This window comes from Poeciliopsis prolifica, unplaced genomic scaffold, assembly GCF_027474105.1.
Source record: "Poeciliopsis prolifica strain line A6 unplaced genomic scaffold, Auburn_PproV2 SCAFFOLD052, whole genome shotgun sequence".
In the NCBI taxonomy this organism is placed as follows: Eukaryota; Metazoa; Chordata; class Actinopteri; order Cyprinodontiformes; family Poeciliidae; genus Poeciliopsis; species Poeciliopsis prolifica.
In genome coordinates, this window is record NW_026562427.1 from 3625892 (window position 1) to 3645580 (window position 19689).

Genomic DNA, 19689 nt, shown 5'->3' on the forward strand with positions numbered 1-19689 from the left:
GTTATTATTTTTTTTCTTTTAATTTTGGAGTGTGAGCCAAAATACTTAAAACTATTCTCTTTTCAACTGCAAGCCCAGAAAGATTGATATGAGTTCTTTCACTTGGTCTAGGCATCTTGATGCCAATAATGCCCAAGTGTTTGTTTTTTTTTGGTTTCATGGGATTTTGGGCTCAATGCAGAATCCCTAAGGATGAATAACACAGCAGCTTTACATTAAATATGTAATAATGAAGTTTCTTTGTCTGTATAGTGGCGAAAGTATGCCTTGAACCTACTGAATTCAATTCAATTAAAAAAAAAATACTACGTTAATCCCAGAAGGAAATTAATCATGTCCATATTTTTCTCAGTTCACATTTTTTCTAAAGAGGAAATTTAAAGCAGATATTGTTGGAAAAATAAAAAAATGCTCTCCATAAAACACTCTTACCATTTTTTTTAAAACATAGAATTAATGACTATTATGCTGAAAATAACTGGGTACGAGTGCTGCGCATGCTTTGGTGTGAAACAATATTCAATTCGGAATTTAGTTCTCAAATATGTATTTTCAACTTACAAACTGGCTCGTCGAATTACATACATTTGTATTCATGGATTCAAATTTTTAATGTAATACTCAAAAAAATAAAAAAATACACAATTAATTCAGGTCTTTCATTAACTGTAAGCCACAATCATCAAAGCTAACAGAGATAAATAGACAGATAAAGGTGTGGGAAAGACCAATGCAAGTTATTTTACTATCAAGCCTTAAGAATTTTCTTGTAAGCGTTTCTCAATTACAAACAGGATGTAGAACGTTCTGAGTTGAATTACAGCCATCCAGTCATATTTGGATGTATTTGAATGTCCCTGTATGTCAGTGTATTTGTGTGACTGAACTGGATTGCACAGCCAGTACAAGTGTGTAGCAAGTGTTCCACCCGACACGCTGAATCTGAAGCAGGTTCTGTGCTGTCAAGGTATCTTTTACCAGCTTTCCAGGGGTTCATGCATTGCGTGCGCTAGCTGTGTCAAAGGAATATCAGAGAGTGACGCAGTTCCCTCTGAGTGTAAGGGGAAGATATGCAAAACAGGCCGCTCTTCTAAAACTTCAGAATAAATCAAAACCACACTTGCATATTTTCACAAAACCCACACAGCTCGGCAAATATGTACCTGCGGGACATATCTCAGTAGAAACGCAACACATGATGATTTAACCATATGAATGTTTACGTGCGATAAATCTATACGCGCAAGGCATGGTTTGTGCTCTGAACAATCAACTCCAGATGTCATTGTTTACCCATGCAGATGGGTTTGGGCTTGTTCCAGCTCGGCTTGCCATCTCCCCCCATGATGCAAGTGAGCGTCGGGTCTCCCTCCAGCGTGTAGCCGCTGTCGCAGCGGTAGGTGACAGTGGAGCCCAGTTTGAGATCGGTGCCCACCCGTGTCCCGTTACGAACGAGGCCAGGTTCGAAGCAAGATTCCCTGGGGTTTTCTGTGGCGAGAAGAAACAGAGAGGAAATTCTGTGACAGATGGAAGCACATGGTTTTCAATAATGATTTTTATTTTTTTTTTTTTGCTGCACCAGATATGCTGAAATAGAAAATGTTATGCGCCCGAGGGTATTTATACACTTGGTTTTCTAACTTCTATGCTTTATGGCTGATTTTTTTTCTTCTTTTCTCCCCTGTTTTCCAGTTTTCTGCAACTCTGTGCTGTCCCGTTTTCAGTAAATATAGCTCAATGACTGCCACTTTTTCTTCAGCCCTTGACACTAGCCTCTCATCTGTGGCTACCGGGGTATGTATGGTTGTGAAAACAGACAGGCAGCTGATTGAAAGTGGCATGGCTCTGGCCCAAGGTCTGCTGACTGTACACAACCGCTTCTCAAACAACATTTCTCTGTGCTCTTAACTTGAGAAGACAATGCACATACGCAAGCTTTCATTATCAAACACATACACGCCTACCCTGCCAAAGCTCCCTCTCACACGCTCTGCATTTAACCACATATCAATCACCAACCTTGAGGTCGTAAGATAGATGTCTTGCTTAATTTAGCAGCACATTGTTCTAGGTGCAAAATGTGCATGTGAGATGCAGCCTGTCAATTTGGCACACTTCACACCCTTTCAGCTAAGATAAACATAGGAAAGATGCCCGAAGCCATTTAGTTCACTCCTAAGCACAGCAGATTTGGTTCTCAGAGCAAACTTTAATATTTGATAACTTGACACACAAAAGAGGAGGTGAGTCAAACGTTTTTCAATTGTCAGGGAAAAAAAAAAAAAAATCACCTACAACTCAACACAAGACAAAAATATGTAAAACAGTCTGTCAATAATTTGATGAACACAAGCTCCGAATAGAAAAAAAAAGAAGTGAGGCATCACTGGAATTTCAGTAAAGGAAAAATATATTTTTACAAAAGTGAACCGACTATGTGTCTCATGTCTGACATCTTTAAAAAGGCGTGGCGTTCACATAATCTTGATGTATTGTCGCTAATTGTCCTGCATCTTGCAAATTCATTGTGACTCCAATATCCTATTTTCACATTTTATCACGTTGCAACCAAGGAAGTCAATGTATGTTATTTGAATTGTGTCAGAGTCTAAAACAAAATGACATAGACTCAAATATTTCACAAATAAAGAGCCTAAAATTGGGGAGGCAGTATTATGCTATGAGAGGCTTTTATTGGCCAAAGTTAGGGAAGTTGGTTAGAGTTGATGGAAAATGTTTCAAGGTAAATATAGAGCAATTCTGGAGAAAACCCTGTTAGAGGCTATTATATGACTGAAACTAAGGTGAAGGTTTTTATTTTTGCAGAGCACTATTATTCAAAGGATTTTAGTTCCAACTTAATAGCAAAACTAAATATTTTATTCATCCCAGGACTTTCTTCTGTGTACATCACAAACCAACTACAATACAGTGCAACATAGTCAGTTTAATAGAGATACTTGCTGCAACTTTCAGATGTTAAAAGTGAGTTTCACACGTTTTATGATGAATCACATTTCTGATTCAGTTTTATAGGTGAGGACATGTCACTCTGGGTAAATGTCTGTTATTTAAACACCCGCCTGGGGAGCTGACCAGGCACAATCCAATAATTTAGACATACAGGGTAATAAAACTGAATGCGGTCTGTGACTACGGGCACCTGTTGCAGATTTTAACAGATTTACACCCTGAACCATCCATGGTGGATGGTATAAAAGAAATACATAAAAATAAAAAATATCTGAATTTACGTGGGTTTTATTCAATCTCGTCTTAGAGATGGAAAAATATTTCAGTCGCACCGTTCCCTTGGCGACAGTGAAAGACCTCCAAACACAGAAACAAAAAGCTGTAAAAGTTGTGTGGTCTAGTGGCTGAGAGAACAGCATGGATCTATGATAATTATGTTGTAGCGGTGGCCTGACCAATAACTATCTGGGCCAAAGCATCAACTTGCTGATCTCTTTCCAAAACTGACCCAAAAATCTGAGCTAAATGTGTCTTTGTGGCATGTTGCTTCTCTGAAACCGAGGAGGTAATTTATGGATTATTTGGTTATGGTTCATTAGTGTGGAGAATTGGAAGTGCGGTGAAGGACTTTTTTTTTTTCCTGTGCAACACACTGGGTCCATCTGCTCTTCCAGATTGGCCATACAATAATCACACTCGGTATCACACACCGCAGTGAATATTGCTGGGAGTGAGTTAAAAAGCAGGCTCTGTAACATAGTTTTCTGTTTCTTTTTTTCGTTGTTGTTTTTTTTTTCTTTGGGGTAAGGGGGCTGGGGGGCTGCAAATGATTTGCTGTACTGTGTTGCACAAACATATACTGACATAAAATCTCCCCTATTTTCTTATTTAGACCAAAAGCCTGTTCATAAGCAGAGAACTCAGAGTTGATTCGGAATCGGTTAAATGTCTGATACCTTAAACTATTCTAATTGAGATTCGGGAAGTTTTAATACTGCTCTCTCAAGCAAGAAGACCTAAACAAAGATGCTCTGTCTAATTTAAAGCTTGGTCAGCATCTGTATATTTGTAAGGAAATGTTTTTTTACACTCAGTCACTAAGGTCTTCCCTTCAATAAGGATGAGAAACAAATGCAAAGCACATTGATGAGCTATGCTAGACTAACACTGGCCCTCTTTCAAGGACTTCTGTTATAATTTTGCAATAGATAAGCAGTACAGCGTGCCTTACATGAGCACATAAATCTAAAGCTCCCCAAACAATGTGCTGCGGTCAGCCAAGCTCTGACACGAGACAACAAAATGCTGCTCGCTTTAATTTATTAGAAGCCTTTTGTGCAGCTGCACTGATCAAAAACAGCTTAACCGTGCAGATTGTCAGCTTTTAATTTTCATAATTACATGCGTTAGCAGGCTATGGCATGTGCATCGATACCACCACCACTGAGCAGACCAGGAATGTTGCATGTTTCTAAAATTGGAACAAACTTTTCCACCTCCAAAGATCTCAAAATGTGTTTAGCCCATTTTTAAAAGGCATGTAGGTCTATAGAAGAGGATTTCTGATGAGGGTTTAAATAAAGAATCTGCAAAGAGAGAGAGAACAAAAAAGACTCATTTCTCACTCTGCTAGAAGAATTTACAACAGGAATTGTTCAAGCGCTATGGGCACCAGTCCAATTCAAAATTCACAGCTTAGTTAAGACACAAGAGAGGAGAAACTTCATGGCGACAGTTTATAGCCATGTTTGAAAAACCCAGTGGTCAGCAACCATTTCCATTTAAAGAGCCACTTTTTCCACTGCTACTAGAAAGTAAAACATGCCTAGAGCAGCAAAAAAAACAACAACAATGCTCTACTGTAACTATGTACAACATAACATGTTTTATCATGAAAGCTAATGAATCTAAATCAAAATTTATTTCTAACTTCAGTTTTTGGAACAGTAAAATCCTCTCTTAGAAGAAAAATGTAGCATGAGGCGAGCCTTTTTAAAATTTAGGGGAAAACAAGAAAAATAAGTTTCATAGTTCAAAGCTAGTTACTTTTAAAAACCTGTTGTAGATATAACAAGCAGAATTTGCATAAGAACCTCCAGAAAAACTCCTAAAATTGCAATTTCTTGTTGCATTTTCTTTCTGGTTTTGTAAAAGCCAAAAAGCTACATGTTGCCCTGCAGCTGCAGGTTGTAGAGTCCTGGTCTAACCAAAGGTTTGTACCTGTATACTGCAGTACAAATCCGTTACTGCTGAGGGAGGCGTCGCTGCGGAACGCCATGAAGAGCGTGTTGGAGCTGCTTTCGATGCGATCTGGAACATCGGTGCCATAGAAACTACCCAACAAGGGGCTCAGGGAGTCTGGCCCATCGTAGATATGCAAGAAGTCATAACTGGGCTCCAGGCTGAAGCTGGTTAGAGACAAGTCACATTAAAAAGGAATCAGGACATTTGCTGCATAAATAAGTAGTGCATAATTCTCACATCCAACTTATATCATTTGAGGACAAGTAGCCCAGAAACGTAATCATTTATCAAGTCCTGCAGTTAGAACAACTGTTGTGGGAATATGATACTGCATAGTATGTAATATTTTCTGATGCTGTCAAAGCTTACTGGTTAAAGCTGAGCGAAATGACATAGTCCTGTGTGACGGTAACTCTCCAGTCACACTCTCGTCCATGTGGGTAAGGTTCAGGATAGTCTGGAGACAGAATCAGCCCACTTGGACCTGTTAGGTTCCCACCACATGGAGCTAAGGAAAGAGAAAAACAAATATTTACAAAATGCTGGACATAATTTGCTTGACATAAATTCTAAAACGTGATTATAATTTGTGTAATGAGCAAATATAACACAGTTCGGTATCGCTACACAGCTTTAACAAGTGTGTGACAACATTCAGGTAAGTGCTGGTGTCAATCCAGAGAGGTTAAGCATAATTAATTACTGCATGCTGCGTTTACAGAGTACCTGTGCATGTTGGGGGGTCTGGCTGCCAGAAGAAGCGACCATTGATCTCTGTGCATGTGATTCTGGTGGCCCCCTGCAGGATGTAGCCAGGATCACACTGGAACACCACATGGTCCCCGGGCTCCCTGCTGTCGCCGCCGCGGGTACCGTTAGTGGGCATGCCCGGGTCATTGCAGGAGGTCGCCGTGGAGACTGAAAGAGCAAGCAGGGACTAGATCATTGAAACAATATGAAAAAAGCTAATGAATTAGCATAACTATCATGTGGAAGATGGTTTGAGTTATAAACCTCCGATCCGCTTGCTGAACTTTCATTACTCACCAGAAAACTGCAAAGCAAAGCCTTGCTTGCTGGTAAAAAAGTCCGTGGTGAACTGCAAAGTGATCGTGTTAAAGGTGCTGTGAGCGTCCGGGGGCAACGCCGACCCACTCAGCTCCCTCAGCAGGACTCCCCCGTCCTGCGGACCATCCCAGATCCGTAGCACATCGTGGACCTCCTCCGTGTGGAAGACCAGAAAATGCAGACTGAAAAGAGGGATAAACAAGACACAGCAGGTGTCAAGTATGCTACAAATTTGGACAGTAATTTTCCAATTTCACTAATGACAAGCGGAATCCAAATGTCCATGTGTATGAATTTATATTAAATTGTTCTCTCAAACAGGCAGAATTTCTTCACGTCGATTGAGACCCTGTGGAATCACTTGAAAATTGATGTTTGCAGGTGCTTCTCATACAGTCTACCTCAGCTTGAGCTGTTTACCAATGAAGAAAGTGAAAATATTTCACTTTTAAACGGCCAAAGTTGGTAAAAACATACCTCAAAAGACTTGGAGATAGAACAACCGTGACAGAGTAACTTGTACAATATTTTTGTCACATGATTGTGACAAAAAATGTTGATGACATACTTTGAAGTTTGTGGGTTTAGCCGCATAAAACACAAAAATGTTCAAAACCTGTAATACATTTGAAGGACACTGTGAAGGTACTGTAAAAGTAACAAAACTGAAGACAGGAAGCCAGTCTACACCTAGTACAGATGAGGGAACCAAATACTATTATAAGGAGGATCATAGGAACCAGATTAGGGACATTCAACAGTGATTCCACAGTGTCAGTCAAACCAGCAAGTCTGCAGCAGCATTTTAAAGTCAGTCAAGATGCCAAAAAGATGATGCTGTCAAAATATCTCCCATTCAATTTGGCCCAGGCAGCTGTCAGCCAGCTGGTGGTCCTATGGATCTGAAATGCTCTGTGCCGGTTCGTGTACGTGCACTGGCATAACCGCAGTGCATTCGTAATAATATGCTGCTTAAGTATTTGTGCAGGAGCATTTCAAAGGATGCTGTGGACAGGCTCAGCTGGGCAAAAAAAAAAAAAAAAAAAAAAAAACTTTATCTGGTGCTCTTTCTTTGGGCCCTTATTGAAAACAGCATTCACAGCAGTAGTCTGCAATGCCCGCAACTAATTATAAAAGTGGGTTTGCTCACGTCAGCTTCTATGAAATGTAGTTTTTGTTTGTCTATTTTTTATATCTTTGAGAACAGAACAAAGTCTGATCTAACAAGTGAAGAGCAACATCGGGCAGATAATAAATCATTAGCTGGTAACTGTGGTGAGCTGCATGTGATGCAAAAGGCAAAAACATTCAACAAATGCTTTGCAATGACTTGGACAATCCGTGTCTCCCAATTTTAATTAGTTTTAATGGTATTTTGTATGATTGAGGTAGCCTTTAACAGTGAAGAAAAAGTAAAGGGACACATGGTTTTCAAAATTCTTAAAAAGAAATATTGATGTATTTAGCACCATTGTGGATAATATTCCCTTGAAAATACTATTCACAAGGAAAAACATTGTTGAGACATTGTTTCAATGATTTAGTGAATAGCTGATAATCATTAAGTTAACCACAACTAGAGAACCATTTTTGAAAAAAGAAGTTGCACTAAAATTCAATGTATTTCACTTTTTTTTTTTTTTTTATAAATATGCCCAAAGATATTTTCCTTCCAGAGTGTCTCATTTTAAGTGATTTAAATTAAAATGGAAAACAGGTCAGGGTATTTGAGACAAACTCATTACAATCCTTTGCACTTCAGTTTAACTTTTTACACAAATCAGACTGGACAGATGGACTTATTTCACCGTTTTTGCCCTGTGGCTTAAGATAGACAATAATAAATCTGTCCAGTGCCCAGGTCTTAAAGTCAGAGAGCTGAATGCTTATCTCTGCCCAAGTCACAGAGGAGAAATCCTGGTCCCTTTAGTATCCACATCATCTTACCCATATGCACTCTCAAAGCCTTGAGCAATAGATGATACAGAGGAGAAACAGCAACCCACTGATGTGTTGGCTTTTAGCAACAAGTTCCCACCATTTCTGCATAATTGGTGTCAGACTCCGATTCCCTTACTGTCTGATGTGTTAGCAGTAGCCTTTGGCATACAGAGAGTCAACAATAGACTCTCTGTGTGACTAGTGTAACCCTCGAGAAAAGTCCTGTCAAGATGCTTGTGAATGAAGTGCTCGGAGAGCAAACCGATGCAGATAGTCACACTGGAAAATATTTTCATAAATGTGCAGCAAAAGGTATTTTTGAAGTTATAATGCATTATGTGGGCTGACATAACCACTCATGTGTTGGAAGCAGATAGAGCAAAAGAGAAGTCTATATGGCGACTTTGAAAAGTGGCGCTTTCACTACTTCCATCACTTAGGAGAAGCCACAAAACCATCTTGACGGTTCTGATGATTTTAAAGAAATTAAACATGGAGTTCAAAGGTCTTCGCCCACAGAGGTCCCCCAGGCAGTCAGATATTTTGCTAATCCTGTTATGAAACCTTTAGGGACCAGAAGTCCTTCATGCTCCATCTCCCGATGCTTCCAACAAGATTTACAGAATTAAACAAAAATCCAAAATGTTTTTCAGTGACGGTGTATGGCTACTTTTTTTTTTTGTCCGATATTGACGTGCACGTGCACAGTATGTGTGAGTGAGAACAATTGGGGATGTTTTCGTGAGCAGAGTCAGCATCAAGGACAAGTGCTGCGTCCGTGTTCATGTGCTCTAGTTAAACTCTCAGTACTGTCAGGCTTAGAAAGGCATCATACTCTGAAAGCTTATTTATATGTGTGAAGGAGGATGAAAGGGTGGGTGGAATGGCAGAAGTACGTTGAATAAAACCTGAAGGTGAAGAAGGCAATGAAAAAGCGACCGGTGTTGATCGCTGCCAGGCTGCTGACGGCATCGGATGATCGAAGGAGGATAAGAGGTTGACGGTGAGCCGAAGAAACGCAATGCGAGAGTAAAGGCTGAGGGGACGGACGGGTTGAACCAATGTGGGTTGTATGTTGGGATAAATGGTTCTTTTTATACGCCATTTAAATAGCACTATATGCCTGTCACTCTCAAAACGATAGAAAAGGGTTAAGGTGTTGCAGGTGAATTAGTCAGGAAGGATGATAACACTGGCACAAAACTGAATTCTCATTCTGCAGCTTAAAGATTTCAATACCACATATTTAAGGCCAACAGATTTTTTTTTTCCTTTTCAGAGCACATTTTGGTTGGCTGACATTTTCTTCTTCTTCTTCTTCTTTTTCTTTTTAAAACATTTATATCATTTAGGACAATAAAAATGAAAAATGTGAGTTACCAGCAGGAACTCAGGGACTATTAGCTATAGATGCATTTCAACGGCAAGATATTGCTTCTTCATGCTACACAGCAGCAGCAAGAAGCAATATCTTTGGTGCTTTTTTTTTTTTCTTCAATCTTTTAGGACTACCGCTGAGCAAATTAAAAGATTGAAGTTTATTTTTTTTTTTTTTACCAAACATTTCTGTCTGGGTGTTGAAAACGCATTACATTGCAGATTAAGCTGCTTTCATTTGTTCCTAGTATTTGTGTCTTTCAATGTAACAAGTAGAATCTCTTATTACAGCAGTCAATATTTTGTTCCCGTGATTACTGTTGTGTGCGCTGAGCACGGATATCGCAACAGCTGAGGAGAACTGCTGATAGAAAGAAGTCTCTGAGACAACCTTCCTCAGTGGGTGCAGTCATCTGCCACGACCAGCTGGGGATTGGACAACATAGAGCACACATGCACTGAAGCGCTGAACCAGCAGTGCTTCTTAAGGGTAGAGAATCAGTAAAGAGTTAATTTTTAGGAGATAGAAACCGCAGCTATGAAATAACTGTACTGCATCGAAAGGATAAAAACAGGACACACAGTTAGTGGCAGGAGTAATTTTTTTTTTTTGATTGCTGTGTCTCTCCCAGGAGCCGAAAAATGACCACGTTTTGGTGGGTTTGAATGTCATCTGTTTCTGTTTGGACAGGGGACTGACCATACATAGTTCTTTGAGATGTTTGAAGCTTGGCATACTGCTTCAGCACTCAACTGCTTTTAACTTCACCACAACTTTGTCCTTGATGCATCTTGTATGCATCAGGGACTCTATGATGCTGTTTGGACACTAATGTCCTTTTACAAATCTCTGACACCTGCACAGGCTCTATTTACACTGAGATTAAAATCCACACTGACTATTTAGTTGTCGGATGGGCTAAATATAGTTGCATAAAGCATTATTTTTGCATTATTTGTTTCCTTTTGTCAGATTTTAATAATACAAAGACGTAAAGATACATTAAAGTTTATGGCTGTGATGTGACAAAATGTCAAAACGTTTGAGGGGGCATCATTACAGTGTTCCTGTAAGACACTGCAGCTCTCTTCCAAGAGAGAAGATTTCCTTGTCTTCAGACTAAAGACAGGAAAATCTTGACCTCTTCACGCAGTTAACATTCTGAGGACTCACAGGAAACCATGTTTTGGAGTTTACAGCCGAGGGCTCTCCTTTTGCACTTGGTTGCCTCTTAACAAGATAAAATAGTTCAATCAAGTGTCAAAAATATCGCCGTAAGGAGATGAGATGGAGAAGAGAGAGATGAAACAGATCTTAAGGATCTCTTTTGATTCCGCCTTAACTATTTTGTATTCATATGAGAGAAATGGAGAGAGGAATAGGGACTGCTGAGGCTCTCTCATATGAATACAAAACAGTATTGCTGCAATCAGGAGTCCTGCGAGGAGTCTCCGAGAAGGTATGTGTGTGTGCCTGAAGATGATAAATAATTAAGAGTGTGGGATTGTGCATGGATGTGTGTGGTAAGCGAGAGATACGATACGTAAAGCAAACGCAGTCTTGCAGCTGCCAGAATTCTTAAAACTTATTGAGATAGTGTGACATCTCACAGTGGGAGCAGACTGCATCAGTATGTGTGTCTGCGGCCCAGCGGATCATCAGGATGCAGAGACATCCATGCAGAAAGCTTTGAAAGACACAACGGCCGACACATCTGAGCTGATTTGACACCTGACCAAGCCCAAACAGTGGTCAAAGCAATCTTTTTCCAGTCCATTTACTGTGACGTCAATGATGCAATAACAAAGCAAGCTGTGCAATTCTGCAATTGTTCTAGATACGGTGTGAAAGAGTTGCTCCATCAGACGAAAGCAGTGCTTAAGGGACCCAGCTATAAGTCTAGAAAGCATCATTGGTAGACCTTGTACATGTCATCACTCCCAACTTTAAATCATAATTATAAACATCTCTGATTAAGCTGATCCTATTGTCCAAAGATGTTTAATGGACCTACAAGTGCAAGTAGATGCAAACTTGCATCAACATCTGAGACTCATGGAAAAAAAGACTTACTAGTGATAAAAGATGATTTTGCAACTGAATCATCCTAATTGAAATGTATTTTCACAAACTAATATATTTGTGGCACTGCTCAGTGACAAAAGTTAGGAAATAAGATCACCTATGTTTTGCAGGTTTTGTCAGTTAGATGTACCTTGGTTAATCGGTCACAGAAAATTTGAAAAATGGGCAAATCAGTAGTCTGGTGCGAAACGGTGGTTTCATTTTCTGGTGGGAGAGTTACCACTCTATCATTCAGTGAATCAATCCTGATAGGCAGTTGTATCTCCCCTGTAATTAGAGTAACAGTCTCCAATGCTGTTTCTCGATTTCTACAGTATTGCAGGTTTTAGATGCATTGCTGATCCAACACAACTGAATCAAGTGACTGAATTACCTCCTCAGCATGCCATCTAGTTTGGCAAGTGTCTGGGAATGACCCACTCAATAAATGAAGGTGTTCCATCGGAAACCTGCCAGTAGCCCTCGTAGGAGGCCCCTGATTTTGAGATGAGGCATGTATTATTCGTGCTAAACAATAGAATGACAGATAAATATTTACTTCAGAAAGGAAACGGACTAATGATAATGGGTGAATTTCTACTTTTAGCATGTCTCTAGTCAAGACCTGCATTGGAAACTCAAAAAAATATATAGAGTGTATATATTTTTTTCTAATCAGTGAGCACTAATGTATATGTTATGAAGCCAAATTGACATCACTGATCTGCGGAGGAGCTGTTACTGAGAGAGGGAAAATAAAAGTTATGTATTTTCTCCTTTAGTCAAGTGATTAAACTGGCATCAGAGGAAATGTAAGATGTAAGAAACTATTTAAAAGGAACTACTTTCTTGCCTGCTGGCTGTTCATTCTGATTGCTACTATGGACAGCTAATCCGTTTTGTCTTTACATTGAATTGGCAAAGGAGCAAATTGACCCAGAGCCAACCTCAGATCACAGCAAATCGGAACATATTTTAGCACGGTGGCCCCGTTTAACCCTCAATTTTTCAACCTTTGCCTGTCAAGGAATGCATGGGATTTGTAAATGTTGGCAGCCTTTTAGAAATCTAAATTAAGGTAGGGATCTTAATTCTCTAGGGAATACACAGAGAGACGGATGGTTATGTATAATAATGTTAATCAAGCCAGTCACTAATATAGGATACTAAAGACTGCTTCAAATGTGAATGTATAATCACTTTTGATTTGAATTTGTAAAAAACTGTTTTCTTCTCTTAATTATATGTAATGACTACCCACAGCAGCAACGCTGGCCAGATGTACTCTGAATGTTGTATAATAATAGTTCTTAAAGAGATATACGTATCTGTTATAAAAACTGATGCAGATATCAGATATCAGTTGCAGTTCTCTGATCAGTTCATATCTTTTTTGTTTTTAGAAGTATATTATTACTTTAAAAGAATGGACAACTATTTTAAAAAGACAAACAAAACAAATATCAGTTTTTATGTGAGCACTTAATACCTGATTGTTCTGTATGCTGTAATATACATTCTCTAGTCTCTAATTTGTGCAGGCAGTGGATTTTAGATCAGTAAAATGGCTCATTACCTCCCTCATCAGCACTATTTTATTATGTTTGTATTATCTCTGTCTGCAAGTCTTCCACACTCCTGTCTTTCTCTATTCCCCCATCAATATGTTTTGACAAATATGTCATTAGGGTTTTCGGTTGCCTGGAGTCACAATACTGATGCCTTCACACAGCCGCCACTGTTTCACGTGAAAGCAGTGTTTTTCAGAACTGTTGCTACGCCTGCAATCTTGAGCTGCAGCTTTTAATACATAAGGAATCCCAGTGCTGATGCATTGCAGATTATTTTCAATTATAAATGGCATGCGTAGGATCAAAGAACGAAGCATATGAAGAATACTTAGAAAAATGAAACAGACCCAGCTGCAGTGAATGCACGACTCAATCTAAATTGGAGAGAACAGGAACTTGAATAGAAATAAAATGAAAAAAATGCACTTAACAAGAGATTGTACAGTAGGAGTTTTTGACGTTTCTGACAATATTAAGTCAACTTTAAATGCTTAAAAAGAATGCTGTAGAAGGAAAGCAAATAAGCTAAATATTAACAATTGCATAAAGATCATAAAGGCTGTCTGTTTGTGGAAGCAAATATCAACTGAACGTGCATTGGAAACAAATCAGTGATAACCAAGTGGAAAAGTCTGTTTATATAATTTGTAAAATTACTCCACAACGATTCATTTTACTTATTTTTTTTTTTTTTAACAATCTGATATACGGGTATGCAATCACAAATGAACAAATAACATAAAATATAAAAAATACAAAACATGATCATAATGTACATGTAAAAGTCAAAGTCCTCATCCTTGTTATAGCAATGTGCAACGGTGGCACATTGCTTTTACTGAAAACAAAGTCTTATAGAGTTTCATATGCACATTTATGGTTAAAATAAGTATGATCTGTGTCAAATGCAAGTTTTTACATATCAGAATAAATTCTCATACTCTCATGAACATGTAATAAATTCAGGTGTTGATAACTTTGGGTTACCTGGACCACATCACTCTCTACAAGACTCAGTTGGGACATACAATGTTAATGCCTATGAGACCTCAGTAAGAAAAAAAGGATAGAAAAAGTTTTTTTTTTTGCAAGGACTGTCGAGGGAAAAACTCTTTTGAAAGAACAAAGGCTTTCAGAGCCCTCTTAAAAATGAGACCAAAGTGGAGAGCTTAAGTTATAGTCCAAAAAAAAGTACATACAACAAGCAAAGGATCATCACAAAAACCTTTGAGTTTCTATTGCTTTTTAACTCATTTATAGGAGTTGAGAAGACAGACTTAACTCAGCCCACTCAATGCAGAAGTATTCGAGTAGAAAAGTCAGTACATTTCTTCTTTCTCGTCTTACAGGCTAAAAATTCAAAATACACCCAAAATGTATTTAGTAAGTAGCACCTCCTGTTGTTTTTGGGAGTACTGCAGCAGTTTAATTCACTAACTATTGGGTTAATATTCCTTAAGATAGCTCATGGCATGCCATGTAGAGTTATAACCAGTGTCCCATTTTATGTGTAGTATTCTGAAGTGCCACAAGACCTCTTAAACTAACAGTTGTAGTAATGGTCACATTATTTATTCATTTATTTATTTATTTATGTTTTTGCACTAAAGCTTTCCATTTTTTAGACAAATAATACAGTAAAATTATATGGTACCATTTTTCTGAAATGGAAGCTTTTTCAGCCACAAACACATTATGGAACGTATAAACATATAAACTGGTTGTAGAACAACCCAGACGCTGTTCTTTTACATGGTATGAAACCTGGAGGTGATATTTCCTCTCACTTGTTTGTGACTTGGATATGGGCCAACCGAAACTCACTGAAGATTGATTACACAGCAGTGTGAGAGAGATGAACACCACTGCGAAAAGGGATGGGGAGACTAAACAAAGCTAGAGATCTATGGAGAAGCAGTATAATTAAAAAGCAGAACACTGTAATCAGAAAACAGAAGTCAACAAAGAGAAAACCAAGGTTATTGTTTAGACCTGATGGTGCTTCCTGGAGCAGCTTCGATGGTCCAAACACAGTGCAAGTTGTGCTCATACGGCGCTGGGTATCCTGGAGACAGAATACGACCGGAAGGCTCCTCCTTCATGGTGCCCCCGCACTCCGCTAAAGGCAGAAACACGGCGAGACGAGAAGGAAAAGAAAAAAATCAACGAGTTAAAAAGAGATGAATAAATGTTGCAGAAATATCAGCTAAAATGAAACAAACTACAGCTCCCACTTGGAAGAAATTACACACAATCCGTTTTTCTCTTATTGACACAGTAGTCCGCAATACAAATGTTTCGCTCTCTATATGCTTGTCTGCGGTTTGAGTGATGGGGTGCCAAGCAATCAGTTCAATAAACACTGTGTGATTCCAGTACAAAGAAAGCAAACCGCTGTTACAAGTCTGGCCTCGTTCTGTCGCATTCGAAAGCTAAAGGACAGAGGGGACAGCATGTTTATTTTGTCCCAAGCTTAAAATCGTAATTTGCTATCAGAAACTCAGTGACAGACAGGAAATTTTCAGAGTACCGAGCAAAACTTGATCTTCTTACATATGTTCATTTAAAACAGTTGATGAAATGTTCATCTAATTATTAACCTCGAGGGGATTTAATATGAAGATATACCACACTTCGAATTGTAGTGACAAACATTTCTAAAGCAGTCTCCATTTATGCTTCCAATTTACAATTATTTTTAAGTTTGTGTTGGTTTATCACCTAAAATTTCCAAATAATGTTATTTGAAGCTAAGGCATTGTTAACTGGGTACAAAATACCTTTGGAGGCACATATCATGCTGTCATTAGTCACCGCCTATTAAACTTTATAAATCACATATTTCAGGTGTCAAAACATTGACATTTTTATTTCCAACTCTTTCTAACTATTTGTCTTAGTCGCTATCCTCACTTTGCCTTACAGTTGCTTATTGTTTTGTGTTTGTGTCCTGGCTGCTGCTAAAAAAATCCCGCCGATAAAAATAGTCTCTAATCTGCCCTAGAATTCACCCTGGCTGTTAAAATATCACCTCCACTGAAGTCATGCCAAGGAGAAATGTTTTCAGGGATACACAGTTTGCTGAATGTTGTTTACACCCAGACATGAAATTACCTGTCAGTATAGGTTGAAAAGGGAGCTGAGCAATACTATTCTAATCACACTGGTCGATGTGTCAAGGAACACCTGTCTAGCTGTTTTTTATTCCTCTCGTCTGGCTGGTTTCTGAACGACTGCCAACATGTTCCTTTGGCTGTGCGAGCATTATCATCACACCAGCAGAACACTATAGAAATAAATATGACTACAAATGTATCTCTTGTCCTCTTGTTCAGATGGAATCTATGACCCTCAAAACAACAGCAGAGTTATTATTATAGGAATAATTTTAAATGGTAATGCTCGATTTAGTCAAAGAAAAACACGGCAATTTCTGATCAAGACACGACAGAAAAAGTAAAAAGTTAAACAGTGAACATATTTTAGTGAGATCATGTGCTGAATAAGGTGGGAAAGCTGTACAAATAAATATGACGTCCTTATAAAATGGAAGATTTAAAACAAAGACTTAAAAAAAAACAAAAAAATCTGCAATATTCATGTTAAGACTGGGTCAGTTAAAAAAAAAAAAAAAGTGTCTTTAGTGTCTTATCTTTACTAACAGTAAAGATAACAGTAAAGATAAGACACTAAATACTATAAAAAAAATAATGAAACAACATAATGCAACATGGTATGTTATTCTTGTAAAACATAAATAGCACTGATGTAAGAAAAGGTAATAATGTACTGGTCCAGCCACGCTATCTTATAAATTCTTGTAACTTCAAAATCTGACCATATCTACAAAGAGTTTTAGAAACTTGTTACCTTGGGGGGGAAAAAAAAAAAAAACACAATTTAGTTTCTGGTTCGTTAACGTTTGATGTTCTATATTTATTCAAGCTTTTTGTGGTACTGGAGTCAGTCCCAGCATCCTGATTTCAAAAGATGCAGATTTGTATACAAATAGGATTTTACCTAATTAAACTAATTTATTCTGAATACAAATGTAAATACTCCTTCAAACAGAAAAACTGCATTTTTATAAGAAAAAGTGACCGTAACTCACCAACACAGAGTGGAAGTGGGCTGTCCCACGCCCTTCTCTCCCCCCTGAGGCAGGTGAGGATCTCCGGGCCTTTTAAGGTGTAGCCTGGGTCGCAGCTGTACGACACGGTGCTCCCTGCAAAATGACCTTTGTCCTCCCGCTTGTAGCCAAACTGAGGAACGCCTGGATCCTCACATTTAACCAGCTCAAAACCTTAAATGAACAAAAAAGAAGTGAGGACAAGAATGAGCAAACCGGTAAAGGGAAAAGAATAACATTTACAGTACTTTGGAAAAGTATTTATACCCCTTGAATTGTGTCATATTGTCACATTATAAAATTTTTGCTTATTTGTGTAACAGTAATTAAGCTCAGTGGGTTTGAATGAAGATTATAGATAAGCGTCAGTGTTCAAGTCTTGCCACAGATTCTCATTTGGGCTTCATTTGGACTATTCACCACACAAATAACCTATAAATTATTTCCGCAACCCCACATGTTTAGAAACATTTATCATCTTTTTCTTTAAAGCATTTTTTCCACAAATATATGCATAGACATCCAAAGGTTTTGCTCCATTTAAATTGTGAAGGTAGAAGTAAAATTGGAGTTCTTCAAAAGCGAAAAATGTACTAATTCAAAAATTGTAAGTTTTACTTTTTTGAAAGGTTTACTTAGCTGGACTGAGAGTAAAAATAGCTTTTCGGAAGGACATGGTTTATCGGTCTGTCCAACAAACTCGCTGCAAAATACGAGTTTTAGTGGTTGTAACAAAAAATGTGAAAAAGTTCAAGTGATATTTGTACTTGGGTCAAGCAACGTATGTGGACAAAGGAGTCATGGGAAAAATAAAAATCCAAATCTTTGTCTCAGGCAGGTTGTTCCTTACTGGTGAAGTGCAGCTCAAAGCCTTGACTGGTGTTTTCAGCATTGCTGATGAACTCCAGCCACATGGAGCTGGAGGTGGAGTTCAAGGTTACGTCTAGCAGCTCATTTCCTGTAAACACCCCCAGGAGACGAGCCGTATTACTGCTGCCATCAAAAACCTAGAGGAAAGGGAAAATAAAAAATAAAATAAAACAGCATATGAGTAGGAGGAAGCATCAGGTGTGCAAACTCAGATATGCAAACAAGGCTGTGTCTGAAGTTGTGGAAGATGCTACTCCCACCACCCCCTCACTTTGAGAACGTCGTCATCCTCCAGCCGAAAGTCCCGTGCTCTCAGCTGAATGCCTTTGCCAGGCTGCGTCTGGATAGAGTAGATGCATTCGTGGTTGTTGCCGTAGTAACCAGGGTAGTTGGGAGAGAGGAGCACCCCTTGCATGCCAGTCACGGATGAGCCGCATTCAGCTAGAAAAAAGGAGACGGAGCAGAGATCCAGGCAGAGACGGAGGGGAAGTGGCGTTTGAGAGAGCAGAGGACATGTCAATCGCTATATGCTTGAAACTCTCGGGGTGTTTTAGTCACGTTGTCATGCACAAGGAGGGACGGGTGAGTTGACGGTGAGAGGAATATGGTCACTGAGTGTTCCTTGAATGTTGAGTGGCATATCATGATAATCACCCTGCAATCTGAATATGATTAACTGTAATTTCAGCTCTATCTGAAAATTGCTATTCATGGCTCACATCGGGGGAAGAGTCAAAAAAGGACAACATTTTCTATAGCAAAATTGCTTGCAGGAATAGAAAAGGTCCACAAAATGCACCCCGAGCTTTAAACTCAGGGAATTCAGCAAGGTATAATAAGGTAAAAGGATTAGACGCCGTTGATAGGAAAGTGGGAAGTTTCGAAAATAGGGCAGACAGTGACAGAGGTATGAAAATATCAAAATGTCTCTTTACTGTCAGTCTTCAGAGACTTGGATTCATATAGAGATAAAAAACAGCAAGAAACCTAAAAACTAGACAACAAAATAACACCACAAAAGGGTACTATGAATATGAGGTTTTGTCTGCAAGGTAAAATATAAAAATTAGTATACTAAGTAGGTAAATAACCTGCAATTAAGAGAAAGTACAGATGCCCCAATAAAGTATTTTATAGCTTCCTCATGTTGCTCATAAGCAATGAGAGAAGTTCAGTAACTACAGGGAAGGACAAACACAAGGAGGTCAATGGTGGCTATGATGTGTGATTCACTGCTAATTATGGTCATTGGGATCCAATTCAAACTCATTTTAACAAATAAACGTAGCAGTAAATGTTTGTTGTGTCATAAAGACAAACAAACTGACCTATATCTCAGCCTGTCATTTTCCCAGGCATTTAAAAAAAAAAGAAACACAAGCCACATCAATAATTAACACATTTCAGCTTTTTGATGCTTTCCCCCATTAAAACTGCTGCCCTATATAATT

At 38.6% G+C, this 19689-nt stretch overlaps 1 protein-coding gene across 1 annotated transcript in view; it reads right to left on the reverse strand.

Annotated features, from left to right (window-relative positions):
- The window catches only part of csmd2 (CUB and Sushi multiple domains 2), a 222725-nt gene that overhangs the window by 61372 nt on the left and 141664 nt on the right, over positions 1-19689 (reverse strand). Inside the window, exons 23-31 of the mRNA XM_055058804.1 lie at positions 18510-18679; positions 18219-18375; positions 17351-17542; positions 15232-15358; positions 6265-6467; positions 5944-6135; positions 5587-5725; positions 5194-5381; positions 1294-1488 (exon numbers count right to left, since the gene is read on the reverse strand). Coding sequence (XP_054914779.1) covers positions 1294-1488; positions 5194-5381; positions 5587-5725; positions 5944-6135; positions 6265-6467; positions 15232-15358; positions 17351-17542; positions 18219-18375; positions 18510-18679 — 1563 coding nt within the window. The remainder of the gene's footprint in view (positions 1-1293; positions 1489-5193; positions 5382-5586; positions 5726-5943; positions 6136-6264; positions 6468-15231; positions 15359-17350; positions 17543-18218; positions 18376-18509; positions 18680-19689) is intronic.